The sequence below is a fragment of the Balaenoptera ricei genome, chromosome 16 (genome assembly GCF_028023285.1).
Source record: "Balaenoptera ricei isolate mBalRic1 chromosome 16, mBalRic1.hap2, whole genome shotgun sequence".
In the NCBI taxonomy this organism is placed as follows: domain Eukaryota; kingdom Metazoa; phylum Chordata; class Mammalia; order Artiodactyla; family Balaenopteridae; genus Balaenoptera; species Balaenoptera ricei.
Genome location: NC_082654.1, coordinates 48,819,790 through 48,836,007, shown reverse-complemented (window position 1 = coordinate 48,836,007; position 16,218 = coordinate 48,819,790). Strand labels below are relative to the sequence as shown.

Below are 16,218 nucleotides of genomic sequence, written 5' to 3'. Positions count from 1 at the left end.
AGCACACTCAGTCCACAGCCACCACTTCCCAGAAGGAAGTCTAAATTCGGAAGGCACATGATAGGGTGTGATGACTAGCTGCCTGTAGCCTCTGCTCTTGGTGCCCTTCCCAGACCCCTGGGCACTCACCGTTCCCATCCACACTGGCAGCCTCTTTCCTCAAGCACCTGCGACTCTGCCTGAAGGCCTTCTCTGAAGGCAGGGAGCTTGGCCAAGCGCAGGGCAGGCCAGAAATGCCACAGTCAGCCTCCCAGGGAGCAGCTCTCAGTTAATGGCCGGTGGGAGTTGGTGGGTAAACCCCCAGCCCCCTCACTCCTTGGGTGAGACACCTCTGAGTCGGTTCATTGGAACTGAGCCCCAGGTACCCACAGTGGCACCAGCTTATCCTGCTGGCTCTCCTCCCTTCCTGCTCCCTTCCTCGTGCTTTTTGGGGATCACCTCAGGATAAACTGCTCAGATCCTTGCCTGAGGCTCTGCATCAAGGGGAGTTCAAGCTTAGTAAAATACCACCTCACCAGCCAGCCCTTCTGTAAACAGACTGACTCATTTGCAAGACACATTTACTTAGTTCAATAAGAATCACATTTTAAAACTGGGAACTTTAAAAACCTGTTTTGTAACTGCTAACATGATGGCGGTTCTTTGAGTTAAATTATTTCCCTTCCTCCCACCACATTGCAATGCTTTGTTCTGGGATTCATGATAGAGCTTATTTTAATGCTCTGAACCTGTGCTAGTGGTTTTCCCTGGACTTATTTGCATGTGACCCAGATATTGTGTTTGGACCTTCACTCTAAGGTGTCCCCATGGATTGGTTACCTCCCTTGTTTTATTTTGAATTTAAAAATCCACACTTTCCTCTCACCAGAAGCTAATTACCTAGATAATTGATTGGATTTTCTAAATTCCCCCCAAATGTGCAATATCCTCTAGATTTGGCCCAAATTTCTGAATTGTGCTTGGAGACAGTGCTGGCGTTCCCACAGAGAGGAGTGTTGCAAAGGTGACCCTTCCCAGGCCAGAGGTGCAGTGACACCGCCAGCGGGGCCACCAGGGCCAGCGCCAGCACAGAGCTGAAGGGTGCTCAGGCCTACCTGGGCTGATCTCAAAGAGGTGCTTTCCCGGGTCCTCAGGGCCAGGAAGAAGTTCAGTCACCTGGGTCCCTTGTAGAGAAATAAAGCCCTAAATAGAGAGACAAACACAAACACGAGAGCATGAGATGGCTGGGAAAGGGCTTCTGTGGTCAGGGCTCTGGGGAGCAAAGGGTGGAGCCGCGGGTCAGAGTCCCAGCCCTCCAGGACCTGGATGTGCAGGCTGGGTGCCGGGAGGAGGGCAGGCCTCCTCTCCATGGCAGGGACCGAGCACAGATGAGGCCTTGCATGGGGTCCCCGCTCCAGTGGGGCGACACTACCTTCTGACACCTTTGGAGGAGCTCTGCCCACAGAGGACTGCCCAGGGTTGTCATTCTCCTGGTTAAGGCACGGTAAGCCCAAGTCAGGAGCAGGGAGGAAGGCTCCATTATCGGGGCGGTGTGGCGGGGGTTGGGGGGAATGTGCCCATCTGCAGGCTTTCTGGGGCAGGAGAGTCAGGGAGAGGAAGGTTTCTTGTACGTAACTGTCCAGGCGGTGACATGGGGGAAAGGATGCACAGATCTGTGTGAGCCCAGTTTTGCCCCCTCCTGGCTGGGTGGGATTTCATCTCTTTACCTGTTACGTGGGAGTCAGCTACCACGAAGAAGGTAGCATACCTACGGTCTAACTGCCTGGGTTCAAATCCTGGCTCACCTACTTACTGCCTGTGTGACCTCAGGCAAAGTATTTAACCTCTCTGTGCAACTTCCCAATTTCCTTATCTGTGAAATAGGAATAATAATAGTCCTTTGTGGGGCTGTTGTGAGCATTAAGTGAATTAGTACTTGGGAAGCCCTCAGAGCAGTACCTGGCATAGTGAAAGCTGTTTATTTGCTAAATAAACCCCAGCTATTACTGTGTGTCAGGGCTCCACACTGGGTGGGGGAACAGCATCCCTGCGTCTGCACTTGCCCAGGTGACTGGCGCGGTCACCTGCTGTATCCACATGGTCACCTCCAGTCCCCACCCCCATGTGTACTCATGGAGCGCTATTCTTTCCACTCCCATCTTTTCCAGGCAATTCCTGGCTTTCAAGGTGACTGGAGGCTCCACGTGGCTGCTGGAGCCTTGTGCTGCACGGACACATGGAGATGCCTTTTCTCATTTAAGCACCGTAAAGGCAGAACGGTGTCTTTACCTACGGATGCTTGCTTTAGAGAAATTATAGTGATAAACCAGAGAACCAGATGGTAATCGGTGTAACTGAACTAACGGTTTCTTTCTAGGGAACCTAGGGCTAGTGGGAATCAATCAGGGCTGCAACCCCAGGATGGGGAAACGTGTTCATTACGGGATGTGGATGAGATCCATCACCGGCTAACGGGAAGGGTCTCTGGTGTTTGCTGTTTCAGTAACTGTCTCTGAGTACTTCTGAGCACTCTGGTTTTTTTTTCCCTCTATGCCTCAATATCTGTCATCCATAAAATGGGAGTAACAATATTGACACTGACATTACTTTCTACTCCAGCTAAATGGAAAAGCAGTAATAACCCTTGTTTACAGAGCTTGTACTATATTGCTGGCTCTTTGTCTAAACTATTGGATTTAATCTTTCTAGAGGCCCCATAGGGGTGAGTACTACTATTCCTATCGTCTTGGACAAGCAGATGGAGGTCGGAGAGGTGAAGCAACCAGCCTCCTTGCCCCACTGCTGGCAAGGGCAAGCTGGGATGTACACTCCGGGGGTGTCTGATGATGGAGCACTTTCCCGCCTATATTTGTGACAGCAGCTGCCGGCTGACTTTGTGTGCAAGAAGCTACCCTGGAGAGCCAGGCTGTGCCTTTGGGACCCACTGCTCATCACTCAGAAGAATCCCAGTGTGGCCCCCATTACTGCAAGGGGCCCTCAGAACTGGCTTTTGGTCGCCCAGATCCCTCCTGCTTCCCAAGGGTTAAGAGCACGGCTTTGATCCCAGCATTTTGCTCAGGCACTTGGGGGTGGAGGGCTGGGAGCGGGGAAGAAAAGGGGAGGGGAGAGGAAGGGGCAGGAGAGCAGAGGGAGTCTGCTTTCCTGTTTCCGGTATGTCATTTGTTAAGGCTGTGATGAAAGACACGTAGGAGTCAGTATGAAGCATCCAGCTGAAACCCTCGGGCTAGGTCTCAACCTTGAGAGGGCATGAGAGTCACCCCAGGGCTTGTTAAAACACAGAGTACCGTGGATGGAGTTAGAGTCTGTCATACAGAGTGAAGTAAGTCAGGAAGAGAAAAACAAATACCGTATGCTAACACATATATATGGAATCTAAGGGAAAAAAAAAAGGTCATGAAGAACCTAGTGGCAAGACGGGAATAAAGACACAGACCTACTAGAGAATGGACTTGAGGATACAGGGAGGGGGAGGGGTGAGATGTGACAGGGTGAGAGAGTGGCATGGACATATATACACTACCAAATGTAAAATAGATAGCTAGTGGGAAGCAGCCGCATAGCACAGGGAGATCAGCTTGGTGCTTTGTGACCACCTAGAGGGGTGGGATAGGGAGGGTGGGAGGGAGGGAGATGCAAGAGGGAAGAGATATGGGAACATATGTATATGTATAACTGATTCACTTTGTTATAAAGCAGAAACTAACACACCATTGTAAAGCAATTATACTCCAATGAAGATGTTTTAAAAAAAAAAAACAACACAGAGTACCAAGTTTGGTGGTCTTGCAGTAAATGTTTAACAACAGGCTCTCCAAAAAAAATGAGGCAAGCTGATTTGTAGTGTTTGCCAACTTCTGTGATATAAATACCCTCCATGGCTGATTTCATGTCGTCATTGAATGTGGCACTGGGAAGAAATGCACCGCAGTGTTCCTGACACATGGATACCATAGGGGTCAACAGGCTCTAGAACATAGATAGTAGTAAATGAAATCAAACAATTAGGGGGTGATACATTTTGAGGACTGATTATCTTTATTTTTTTTAATGTATTTTATTGAAGTATAGTTGATTTACAATATTGTGTTAGTTTCAGGTGTTCAGCAAAGTGATTCAGTTATATATATGTGTGTGTGTTTATATACATATTCTTTTTCATATTATTTTCCATTATGGTTTATGACAAGATATTGAATATAGTTCCCTGTGCTATACAGTAGGACCTTGTTTATCCATTAATTACCTTTGTGTTTAATATAATTTATTTAATTGTAGGTCTGTATGATTTAATTTCTAATAATGGAAATGTTTAGCACCTGGCTGGTAAGCATAGCACTAATAGAACTACCCTTGGGGTTTCTGACTCAGTAAGTCTGGAGAAAGAAGAAGAATCTGGGGATTTCTCTGCCGGTCCAATGGTTAGGACTCGGCACTTTCACTGCCGTGGCCAGGGTTCAATCCCTGGTTGGGGAACTAAGATCCCACAAGCGGAGCAATGTGGCCGAAAAAAAAAAGGAGAAACAAAAAAGGAGAATCTGCATTTCTAACCAGCTTTCTGATGCTGCTGGCCCCCAGGGATACACTTTGACAACCACTCTCTAGGGGCACTTAGAGTAAGTAGCCAAAGGAAGGTGCCTTTTCCATAAGCTTACTCAGCACATGTTTCCTCAAGCGTAAAATAAGGATAATAACAGTATCTACCTCATGAGGCTGTTGTGAGGGTTAAAATGATCCGATATTTTCCTGCTGGCCTTGGAGAGCCAGGTTTTGGTTGAGCTGCTGTGCCTTGGACACATGCAGTTCCGAAGGACAAGGAGTACCTCCAGCCACTCAGATAGTGCCCTGGACTAGAGGGGTCCGGGATTTCCCTGAGGAGCCCAAAGTGAGTGTTAGCGCTTTGGAGGGGGTGGCTGGTCTCCTTCCTGCAGGGCCTGGGAAGGGATCAGACACACCATTTGCACCTACAACTGCACAGATGGGCAGCTGGGTGCAGAAAGAGATCGTGCAAACTCCAGTCACACGACAGCTTCCCACAAAGTTTAGTCCCCTCTCCCCCTCCCACTGTGTCTGAGCTTATGTGCTCTGTTTTGCTATTTACTCAGGCTGCATATCCAGGTTTGTCCTGAGAGGCTGCCAATGACTTCATTCATCTCTAGCTTCACACCAGTGCAAGTCCACTGGTGTAAGGGAGTAATGGTCAAAGGATGTGCTATTCTGTCCGTGTGTAACCGGGCTCCACTCCAGGCCTGCTGCTGGCTCACCATAGCTCCCTCCCCAACCCTTGTGAATGTACCAGCTTGAGAGGGTCTGTAGGTAGCCAGTGGAGGCCCCAGACAAAAGCTCCAGAAACTCCTTCTCTCAGAGAGCAACCTCTGGGAAAAGGATAAGGCATATGCAACAGAAGGGCCTTTGGGAGAGAGTATATTTCTTATATCAGTGTCAGCTTAGATGGTTTATTCAAAATCCATCATTTCTACAGCATAATAAATACAAACTCCAGGAACACTGCAGGTGGAGGGGAAGCAGCCCGGTGATTAGCCTTGCTCCCTCTCATTTGTCTAAACCCAGCAATGGGGCACCTAGGATGTGGTACAACCTTCAGGGATTGGTGAAGATGCTCAGAATTCAGAAAGCTTCCCATGTCAGATTCTGAATGTCTTAGTTATCTATTGCGACATAACAAATTACCCTAAAACTTGGTAGCTAAAAACAACAATAAACCTTTATTCTCTTACAGTGTTTCTGTAGACCAGGAAATTTGGAGTGGCTTAGCTGGGTGTTTCTAGCTTGGGGTCTTTTATGAAATGACAGTCAAGATGTTGGGTGGAACTATAGACATCTGAAAATCTGACTGAGGCCAGAGGATATGGTGACTCCCTCAATGGCGGATGTAAAAAAAAAGTCTCAAATCTACATTCTAGAGATGAAAAGTACAATGTGCAAATAAAAAATACAATGAATGGGATTAACAGCAGATTCAATGTTGCAGATGAAAAGACTAGAGAACTTGAAAATATAGTCATAGAAACTACTCAAAATGAAACAAAGAGAAAAGAGAAGTAAAAAGAATGAACAGAGCATCAGTGAGATGTGGGATAACTTCAAGCAGTGTAATTTACATGTAATTCGAGTCTCTGGAAAAGGAAGGGGGAACTGAAAAATATTTGTGAAGAAAGTATAGCTGAAACTTTTCCAAATTTATGAACAGTATAAACCCACAGATCCAAGAAGTGCAATGAGCCCCAAGCATAAGAAATATAAGAAAAGTAAGTATGTGAAGGCATAATCAAATGGCTCAAACCCAGTCATGAAAAGAAACTCTTAAAAGCAGCCATAGGTAAATGATACAATATGTACAGAGGAGCAAACGTGAGGATGACAGCAAATTCTTATCAGAAACAATGTAAGTTAAGAAATCAGTGGAACAACATCTTTAAAGGTATTGAAAGGAAAATCTGTCAACCTCGTATTCTGAATCCAGTGAAAGTATTCCTCAAAAATAAAGGCTAAGTAAAGACCTTTTAAGATACACAAAACAAATAGGAAATAATGCATCATTAGCAGACTCATACTACAAGAATTGTTAAAGACAATTAGGCAGAAAGAAAATGATATTAGACAGAAAAAAGGAAAGGAATGAAGATTAATGGAGCAATAGAAAGTAGACGATTATAGCAAAAAAAAGTTCATTATCTATTTATCAATAATTGAGAAAACAAGTAGACAAAAAAATCAGTAAGGACATAAATGACCTGAAAAAACACTATCAACCAATTTGACCTAATTGCTGCCTTCCTCAACAGTAGAATACACGTCTTTTCAAATGTCCATGAAACTTTTACTAAGATGGCCATAAACAAGTCTTAAAAAATGGAAAAAAATTAAAATACAACATATGTTCTCTGACCACAATGGAATTAAGTTAGAAATCAATAATAGAAAAATTTCTGGAAAATCCCCAAATATTTGGAAACCAATTAATGCATTTCTAAATAACCCATACATCAAAGAGAAAAATCAAAAAGGAAAATTAGAAAGTGCTTTGAACTGGATAAAAATGAAAACACAACATATAAAATACAGAGGAGTAGTTAGGGGGTAAATTATAGCACTAAATGTTGATATCAGAAAAGAAGAAAGGCTTCAATCAATGACCTCAGCTTCTACCTTAAGAAATGACACAAAGAAGAGCAAATTAAACCCAATGTAAAAGAATGAAAAAATAAAGATCAGAGTGACTATAAATAAAATGAAAAATAAAAAAAAATAATAAAGCCAATGAAACTAAAAGCTAGTTCTTTGAGAAGATCAATAAAATTGGTAAGTCTGTAGCAAGATTAATCAGGAAAAAGAGGGAAGATAAATTGTCAATATCTGGAATGAGAGAGGTGACCTCACTACAGATTCTTCAGATATTAAAAAGATAATAAGGTAATGTTAAGAAAAACATTATGTTAATAAATTTGGAAATTTAGATGAAATGGATAAAAGAAGACAAACTACTGAAGCTCAGTCAAGAAGAAATAGTTAAATAGCCCTATATCTAGTAAAGAAATGGAATTTGTAGCTGAAAACCTTCCTACAAGGAAAACTCCAAACTCAGATGATTTCACTGGTGAATTTTACCAAATATTTAAGGAAGAAATAACACCAATACTACACAAACTCTTTTTGAAAACTGAAAAAAAGGCATGGTTTCCAGTGCATTTTATGAGGCCAACATTACTGTGATATAGAACAGCCGAAGACATTGTAAGAAAAGGACACTGTAAACCAATATCGCTCAGGAACAAAAATTCTCAGCAAAATTTTAGCAAATCAAATTCAACAATATATAGAAAGGAAAATAATGACCAACTAGGGTTTATCCCAAGTTTGCAAAGTTGGTTTAACAAACCAAAATCAATCAATCTAATTCACCATATTTATAAACTAGAAAAGAGAAAAGATCATCTCGATAGATGCAAAAAAAAACATTTGACAAAATTCAACATCCATTCCTGATAAAAGTTCTCAGCAAACTAGAATAAAAGAGAACTTCCTCAACCTGATAAAGGGTATCTCTGAAAAACGAAAAGCTAATATCATACTAAAAGCTTTTCCCCTAAGACCAAGATCAAGACAATGATGTTTATTCTTATTATTTCTATTAAATATTGTACGAGTCCTAGCTGTGGTTATAAGATGAGAAAAAGAAATAAAATCTGTCCAAATTGGAAAGGAAGAAGTGAAAGTGTTTCCACAAACAACGTAATTGTCTATGTAGAAAATCTGATGAAACTTTACCAAAAAAAAAGCTACTAGAATTAATAAATGAGTTTGGCAAGGTTTCAGGATACAAGACAAATGCACAAAATTAAATAGTATCTCTCTCTATTAGCAATGAACAACTGGAAATTGAAAATCAAAACCATTTTACTTGCACCCTAAAATATGAAATACTTGGAGATAAATATGACAAAAGATCTTCAAGATCTGTGCACTGAGAACTATAAATCATTGCTGGGAGAATTGAAAGAAGATATAACCAACTGGAGAGATATACTGTGTTCACTGGCCAGAGGACTTACTATTGTTAAGATGTCAATTCTCCCCAAATTGGCCTAAAGATTCAAAGCAATCCCAATCAGAATCCCAGTAGTGTTTTATAGAACGTGACCAGCTGATTCTAAAATTCATATAGAAATATAAACGACCTACAACAGTCAGACAACTTTGAAACAGAATAACAAAGTTGGAGATCTAATACTTCTGGATTTCAGGACTTATTACAAAGCTATAGTAATCAAAACATTGTAATATTGTCATTAAGATAGACAAATAAGTTAATAAAACAAAACAGAAGGTTCTGAAACAAACAAACAAACAAACAAATGGATTTTTGACAAAGGTTCAAAGGCAATTCAATGGAGTATGGATAGCAATGGTATTTTCAGTAAATGGTGGTGGAACAATTTTATATTCTTGTGTAAAAAAATGAACTTTGATCCATGCCCAACATCACATATAAAAATATACTCAAAATAAATCATATACCTAAAAGTAAAATCATAAGACGATAAAACTTCTGGTAGAAAACCTTTATGACTTTGGTTAGGCAAAGATTTCTTAAATACAACATCAGAAGCACAATTAATTAATAATTTGACCTATTTAAATTAAAAAACCCTGCTCTTTGAAAGATATGATTAAGAGAAAATATGAGTTATACACTAGAAGAAAATATCTGAAAATTATATATCTGGTAAAGGACTTGTACCCCAAATATACAAAGCACTCTCAAAATATAATAATAAGGAAACAAACAACCCAATTTAAAAAATAGGCAAAAGATTTGAACAGATACTTTATTATATCTGTAATATAGACAGATGTAGGAATGGCAAATAAGCTCATGGAAAGATCCTCCACATCATCAGTCATTAGGGGAATGCAAATTAAAACCACAGTGTGGCATCACTACATATCTACTAGAATAGATAAGATTTAAGACTGACCATAGCAAGTGTTGGTGTGAGTATGGAGGACCTAGAACTCTCATACACTACTGGTAGGAATGTAAAATGGTACAAACAATTTAGAAAACAGTTTAGCACTCTCTAAAACTGTTAAAATGTACCTAGGATTTGACCCAGCCATTCCTCTTCTAGGTATTTACCTAAGAGAAATGAAAGCATATGTGCATACAGAGATTTGGACTTCATTTTTAATATCCCCAAACTGGACACAACCCAAATGGCCATCAACAAGTGAACGTATAAACAAACTGTGGCACAGCCATACAGTGGGATACTACTCAGCAATAAGAATGAATACAAATGCATGCTACAACATGGGTGAATCTCTAAATCATTATACTAAGTGAAAGAAACCAGAGTATGTTCTGTATTACTCTGTTTACATAGAATTCCAGAAAATGCATACTAAACACATTGGTGATTACCTGGGGTCAGGGGTTAGGAGGGGCAGAAGATGGAGGAGGGATTACAAAAGGATACAAGGGAACTTCTGGGGGTAATAGATACATCTTGACTGTGGTTATGGTTGCACAGGTGTACACATGTATTTATCAAATTGTACATGTTAAATATGTGGAGTTTATTGATGATAATTATACCTCAATAAAGCTGTTATGAGACACTGACACTTGATTCAGTTATTGGAAAAGTTTTTAGTACATGTATTAGTTTCCTAACAGAGCACCACAAATTTAGTGGCTTAAAACAACAAAAACTTATTTTTTTTACAGTTCTGGAGGTCAGAAGTCTGAAATGGGCCTTACCAGGCTACAACCTTCTGGAGGCTCCAGGGGAGGATCTGTTTCCCTGCTTTTTGCAGCTTCTAGGGGGTGCCTGCATTCTTTGGCTCTTGGCCCCTTCCTCCATCTTCCCAGCAGCAATGCATCTTGAAATTGCTCTCAGACTCTGACCTTCTCTCCTGTCTCCTTTTCCACTATAAAAGACCCTTGTGATTACCCTGGACCCACATGGGTAATCCAGGATAAATTTTTATGTTAAGGTCAGCTGATTAGCAGCCTTGATCCCATCTTCAACCTTAATTCCTCCTTGCCACATAACATTCACATCTTTGGGGAGACATTCTGCCTACCACAGGATATTTGGAACAATGTGGGTATGTGACTCTACTTCTTCAAATGTAAATTTCATGAAATCTCAATATAGACCAAGTATTTCTGATGAAAGCTTAGTGTCCAAATTGAGATATGCTCTAAGTGGATTCCAAAGACATCATGTAAAAAAAGAATGTAAAATACCCCATTAATAATTTTATGTTGCTTACATATTGAAATGATAATTTTTGGATATGTTGGTTAAGTAAAATGTATTAGGAAAATAAAAGACAAAGAACCCAGTACAAAAATGGGTAAAGGGTATTAACAAGAAATTAATAGAAGAAATACAAATGGTCAATAAACGTCATAAGATTCTTAATTTAAAATGACTACTGGGGAGGAGGGACAAATTAAGAGTATGGGATTAACAGATACACACTACTATACATAAAATAGATAAGCAACAAGGATTTATTGTTTAGCACAGGGAATTATATTCAGTATCTGGTAATAATCTATAATGGAATATAATCTATAAAAAAAAACTGAATCACTTGCTGTACACCTGAAACTAATTCAATATATTATAAATCAACTATATGTCAATAAAAAGTAATAAAATAAAACGACTGCTAATATCTAATATTGGGGAAAGCAAGAGAAATGGGCATTCTCAGACATTTTTGATGGGATAGTAATTTGATAAAGTCTTTTTGAAAGCAACTTTGTAATGTCTGAGATAATTTGAAAATGAAATATCCTTTAACCTAGTATTGAATTTTGAGAATTTGTTCCAAGGAAAGACAAACACACAAGGATGTATGTATAATGATGCTCACTGTAGCATTTTCCCTACCACAAAAAGTGGAAACAACTTACTTGTCCATCAATGGGGGAGTGGTTAAATAATTTCTGGTACAGCCATATCAGAATGAGGTAAATAAAAAAGGCTTCTAAGCGAAATTGTTAAATTTAAAAAAAAGAAGTGCTAGAAAAATAATTTAGTATTTTCCCATCTCAATTTCTGTTTCTGCCCTCTCTCAAGAACCCATGAGTAACATGTAAATATACAGAAGTGGCACAGAAAACTTACACTTTGGGAGGGAGTGCTGGGAATGGTGAGGCAGCTTTTATGTTTTGCCCTGTAATGTTTGCATCAAAATAAGAAAATTTAATGTAAAAGTACAGAAGAAAAAATAAAAGAGTAGTCAGATAATTCATGGGGTGCAGTCCATGCCTGAGTAATGGGCTGTTGTCATCTTTCCACTGTCACTCCCTGGGTGAATGCTCCCCCATGTAATGTGTCAAGGGCCAGGCCAGCCTGCCCAGCTTCTCTGCAGCCTGGAACGTCCATCTATTATTCCCAGGCAAAGGACAGTGATTTCCCCTCTCTCTCCTTTCTGCAAACATCTGGAGTGGCAGGCCTCTCAACTTCCCTTGGACTAAAATCTAGTGACAATTCCTCTCCAAGTCCTCTAACCAGAGCACACAAGCCCCTGCCCACCCCAGGAGGCTGCCATAGCTTGTTTGGCAAAGAATGATCTCTCTTGGGAACAGTTCCCAGGGCACCGGATTGTCTGGGGACCTCAGCTCGGTCCAGGGGAACGAATGACAGTAACAACAGCAACAATGACAAAGATTTCTTTTCACCTGTCTCTATTCAGTTGTCTCATGCCCAGAGCTTACCCTAGTCATGAAAAGATAAACATCAATTACACTTTAAATCTGAGATGATGTGGGACAGTTATGGACACCTTACAGGTGTTAGCTTCAGACAGATCTGGTTTCATCCTGACACTACTGCTTATTGACAGTAAGTGCTTGGATGGGTTCACTTCTCCTAGCGTCAGTTTCCCTCTCTGTTCAATGGGGTTCTCTGGGAACCAAACGGGATAGTGAGCAGAGGGCCTGGAATGGAGCTGGGCTGTAGCAGGCACCGAAGAAGGCAGCATGGTGGAGGCATCACTAGTGAAAGCTTACAACTACGGCTCAGAATGGGCCTCCAATGCCTGTGCAACAAGGCAAGCTTCAGTTTCCTCCTCTATAATGTGATGTGTTTTGAGGCTTTTGTGATCCAATGCCTCCACAGCACCGGGTTGGGTGCCTGGCGAGAGTAGTGCTATTGTTGTGATTTGTGAGTTATTACATAGCCAAGGAATAGAGTCTGCTTATAACCATTTTACAGGAGTTGGAACACATATAAACATTTAAAAATAATTATAGGGGTTTGTAATTATTGTGACATTGACACTTAATGTGGGACTCAAGCAGGTCCGGGGCTGATGCCTGGTTTTATTACCTGTACAATGAGGACATTAACCTCTGTCCTTTTTTCCTCACTGGGCTGCCTGAGCTGGTGCTTTGTAAAGCGCTAAAGGCTGAATGAATATGAGTACTTGTCATAATTATTATTTTAAAACCATTTTCGCCGCTATACCTGTTCATTTGGTTTGTCTCTGGGAACAATCCCTCCCCCAATAACACCATCACTTGTGCCACAAAATAAGGTATGGTGTAGATTCAGGAGTCCCAGGATGGTAAAGGACTCGCTTCCTCCTTCATAGTTTGCGGTGACAATTCTGGTGGGACCTCCTGCAGGGGCCGGGGTGTCTGCACTTCTACCACTGGTCTGGGTTTTGGGCTTGCTGATTGTTCTGTGAACTTCACACTCTAATCCAGCTCTTTCTCCTACCTGATCAAATCTGGCTCTCTGGGAAGTCTTCATTTTTCATCTTGTCTAGAGGGAGACTGTCTGAAGAACCAACTTCTGAAACGCTTCTTAACAAGTGGCATGATAAGATTTTCCACTGGCAGCATCTTGGAAAATTGCACACATTTTAAAAAGCAATCACTCAGGGTTCTTTATCTCCTATTATTCTGATTGTGGCCTCAGATCAATCTTAAAAAGCTTTAGCCTCTGACACCCAATCAAGAACTGAATCACTCCAAATTTTAAATAACGCAGATCAGAATGAAGTTCAGTGCCAAGCTGGGAACCATCCTCCTCCTTCCTTATCATACAAGCCTTTAGCCATGGTCCATTACTGTCCAAAATGTAGATATTTTAAAAGGCAACCTAAAAGTTGGAGACAAATTGCTTCTTGGCTGGGGCACCTTCCCTCCCTAAGGAGTTGAGATGAGTCACTTCTCTGGCCTCACTCTTTGCTCAGGACTTCATCCTGAAGATTCTCCCAACCGATTCCAGCCTGGGGCTGCCTCCTGTGCACTCCAAATGCACCTGGTGTGCTCCACGCGTCTCCGCGCCCCGCTTCACCACCATGTCGGGGCTACACCTGGTCTCCCAATAGAATCTGTCAGCCCGTGAGGGGTGCCCCTCGGGGCAGAGTGTTGGAGGGACAGCACTGTGCTTGGCAGAAAGCAGGGGCATTGGGGTCTGAGCACCAGCTCCCTGCACCTTCCTGAACCACCCCAGATGGCCACAGGCCCTGAAGCCCTCACCGGGAAGGCCACCCAGCCTGGGGCCTGAGCCCACACAAAGTCTAGCTGGGATCAAGGGTGAGCCTGGGACCCAGGGCCTGGGGCAGACTTGCGGCACTAAGCCTGGGGTCTGGGGAGAGCCCTCAGCAACACTCCAGCCCCAGCATTACCAGTCTCTCCCAACCTTAGAGGGAATGTCCTCTCCAGGGTGGGTGGGTCTCCCTCCAGTGGTCCTGGTTTTCCCTGCAGTTAGTTCTGTGCCACTCCAGGACTCTGATCTAGGCTCTGGCCCAAATCATGAACGCCTGACTCTCCCTGAGTGATTCCTGAGCCTCCCAGAGGCTATAGGATTGAGGCTGTGCCCATGGTCCCAGCACTGTGAAACCTCGGGCTCCACCCAGGCAAGGGGTCCCAATACAATCACCTCCCAGGCCCTTGTCATTAATGCCTGTGATCATGTTCATGAGAAAAAGATGCATGCCACGTTGCAAAGTGTCTGTGTGAAGCCAGCGCTCACTAGATTTAGTGTCCTAGCCTCTCTGTGTCACTGTGATGGGCCCAGTGCTGGGGTGCCAAGTAGCTTTCTAGGGACACGGTGGAACGAAAGCTTGTGGCCAGTGGACCAGAATGCTTACAAGGGGGGCTTCCTGAACCCTCTAGTGGTGACAGGGCTCTGGCCACTGGGACTAGGCGGTATGACTTCATCTACTTCTGGGCCTGGTCCTTTAGAAATGTAACCTCCATCCTTCTCTCTTCCCTCCCTCACTGTGTCTACCTTAGAGGGCACAGAAACAGATGAAGCTGCCACCTTATCCACAGCAGACTTGCCATAGCAAGAGGTAAACTGTTATTTTGTTTAGGTGCTGGGATTTCAGGAATATTTAGCATTGTTTATTTTAACTAATTAGATGTTATTTTATTTTTTTAATAAATTTATTTATTTTTGGCTGTGTTGGGTCTTTGCTGCTGTGCATGGGCTTTCTCTAGTTGCGGCAAGCAGGGGCTACTCTTCATTGCGGCGCGCGGGCTTCTCATTGTGGTGGCTTCTCTTGTTGCGAAGCACAGGCTCTAGGCACGCGGGCTTCAGTAGTTGTGGTGTGTGGGCTCAGTAGTTGTGGCGCACGGGCCCAGTTGCTCCACGGCATGTGGGATCTTCCCGGACCAGGGCTTGAACCCGTGTCCCCTGCATTGGCAGGCAGATTCTTAACCACTGCACCACCAGGGAAGCCCTAGATGTTACTTTGAGTAAACACATTTCAGATAATTTTGTCCCAGACTGCTCACCTGGCCCAATAAAAAAGTTTTTAAATCGTAGTACTGGGACATCCCTGGTGGCACAGTGGTTAAGAATCCGCCTGCCAATGCAGGGGACACAGGTTCAGGCCCTGGTCCAGGAAGATCCCACATGCCGCGGAGCAACTAAGCCCATGAGCCACAACTACTGAGCCTGCGCTCTAGAGCCCTCAAGCCACAACTACTGAAGTCTGAGAGCCTAGAGCCCATGCTCCACAACAAGAGAAGCCACTGCAATGAGAAGCCCCTGCACCTCAATGAAGAGTAGACCCTGCTCGCTGCAACTAGAGAAAACCCGCACGCAGTAACGAAGACCTAACGCACCAAAAATAAATAAATAAATGAATTTATTTTTAAAAATAAATAAAATCATAGTACTATTGAAACACTGTATTTCTATGCAAAGCCATTTAACTAATGATTATTCTCTTGCTCCTCTGACTGGATGTTGGGAAGGAAAAGCAATGAGAGGGCAGGCCCATCTACTTGTGATACAGCCTTGTGGGGCACAGGCTGATGGGATCTGCCTAGCTCTCATGGTCAGAGCTCTGAGCAGGGCATGGCAGAAGGTCTGGGTTCTGGCCTCCAGCTACGATGGCTGTGGAGAACCCCCTTCCTGCCTGACCCTTTGGACTGGAGCACAAGAAACCCAGCAAGGATACAGGTCACTGTCCGAGAGGGGTCATGGCTCCCACTGTCCCTGGCCAAATGCCCAGTCTGTAAAGGATCTCCGCTGGGCAGTGGGAGGTCCTGGGAGTGTGAAAATGCCCCCCTTCCTCCTTGGCTCAATGGACCTAATGGTAGGTCTCTTTGCCTCCTTAAAATACCTGGTGTTCTAGCTGGAGGAGTTCAGGGAGAACTAAGCCTACTCCCTCTGGTGCCCATTTGGTGGCTGCATCGGTTAACTGCAATCG

At 43.0% G+C, this 16,218-nt stretch overlaps 1 protein-coding gene across 3 annotated transcripts in view; it reads right to left on the bottom strand.

The window, feature by feature from the left end:
* Positions 1-16,218, bottom strand: part of ARHGAP22 (Rho GTPase activating protein 22) — a 197,702-nt gene that overhangs the window by 103,761 nt on the left and 77,723 nt on the right. For all 3 annotated transcript variants that reach the window (XM_059900629.1, XM_059900630.1, XM_059900631.1), the window contains exon 3: positions 1,095-1,182. In XM_059900629.1, the coding sequence (XP_059756612.1) occupies positions 1,095-1,182 (88 nt within the window). The remainder of the gene's footprint in view (positions 1-1,094; positions 1,183-16,218) is intronic.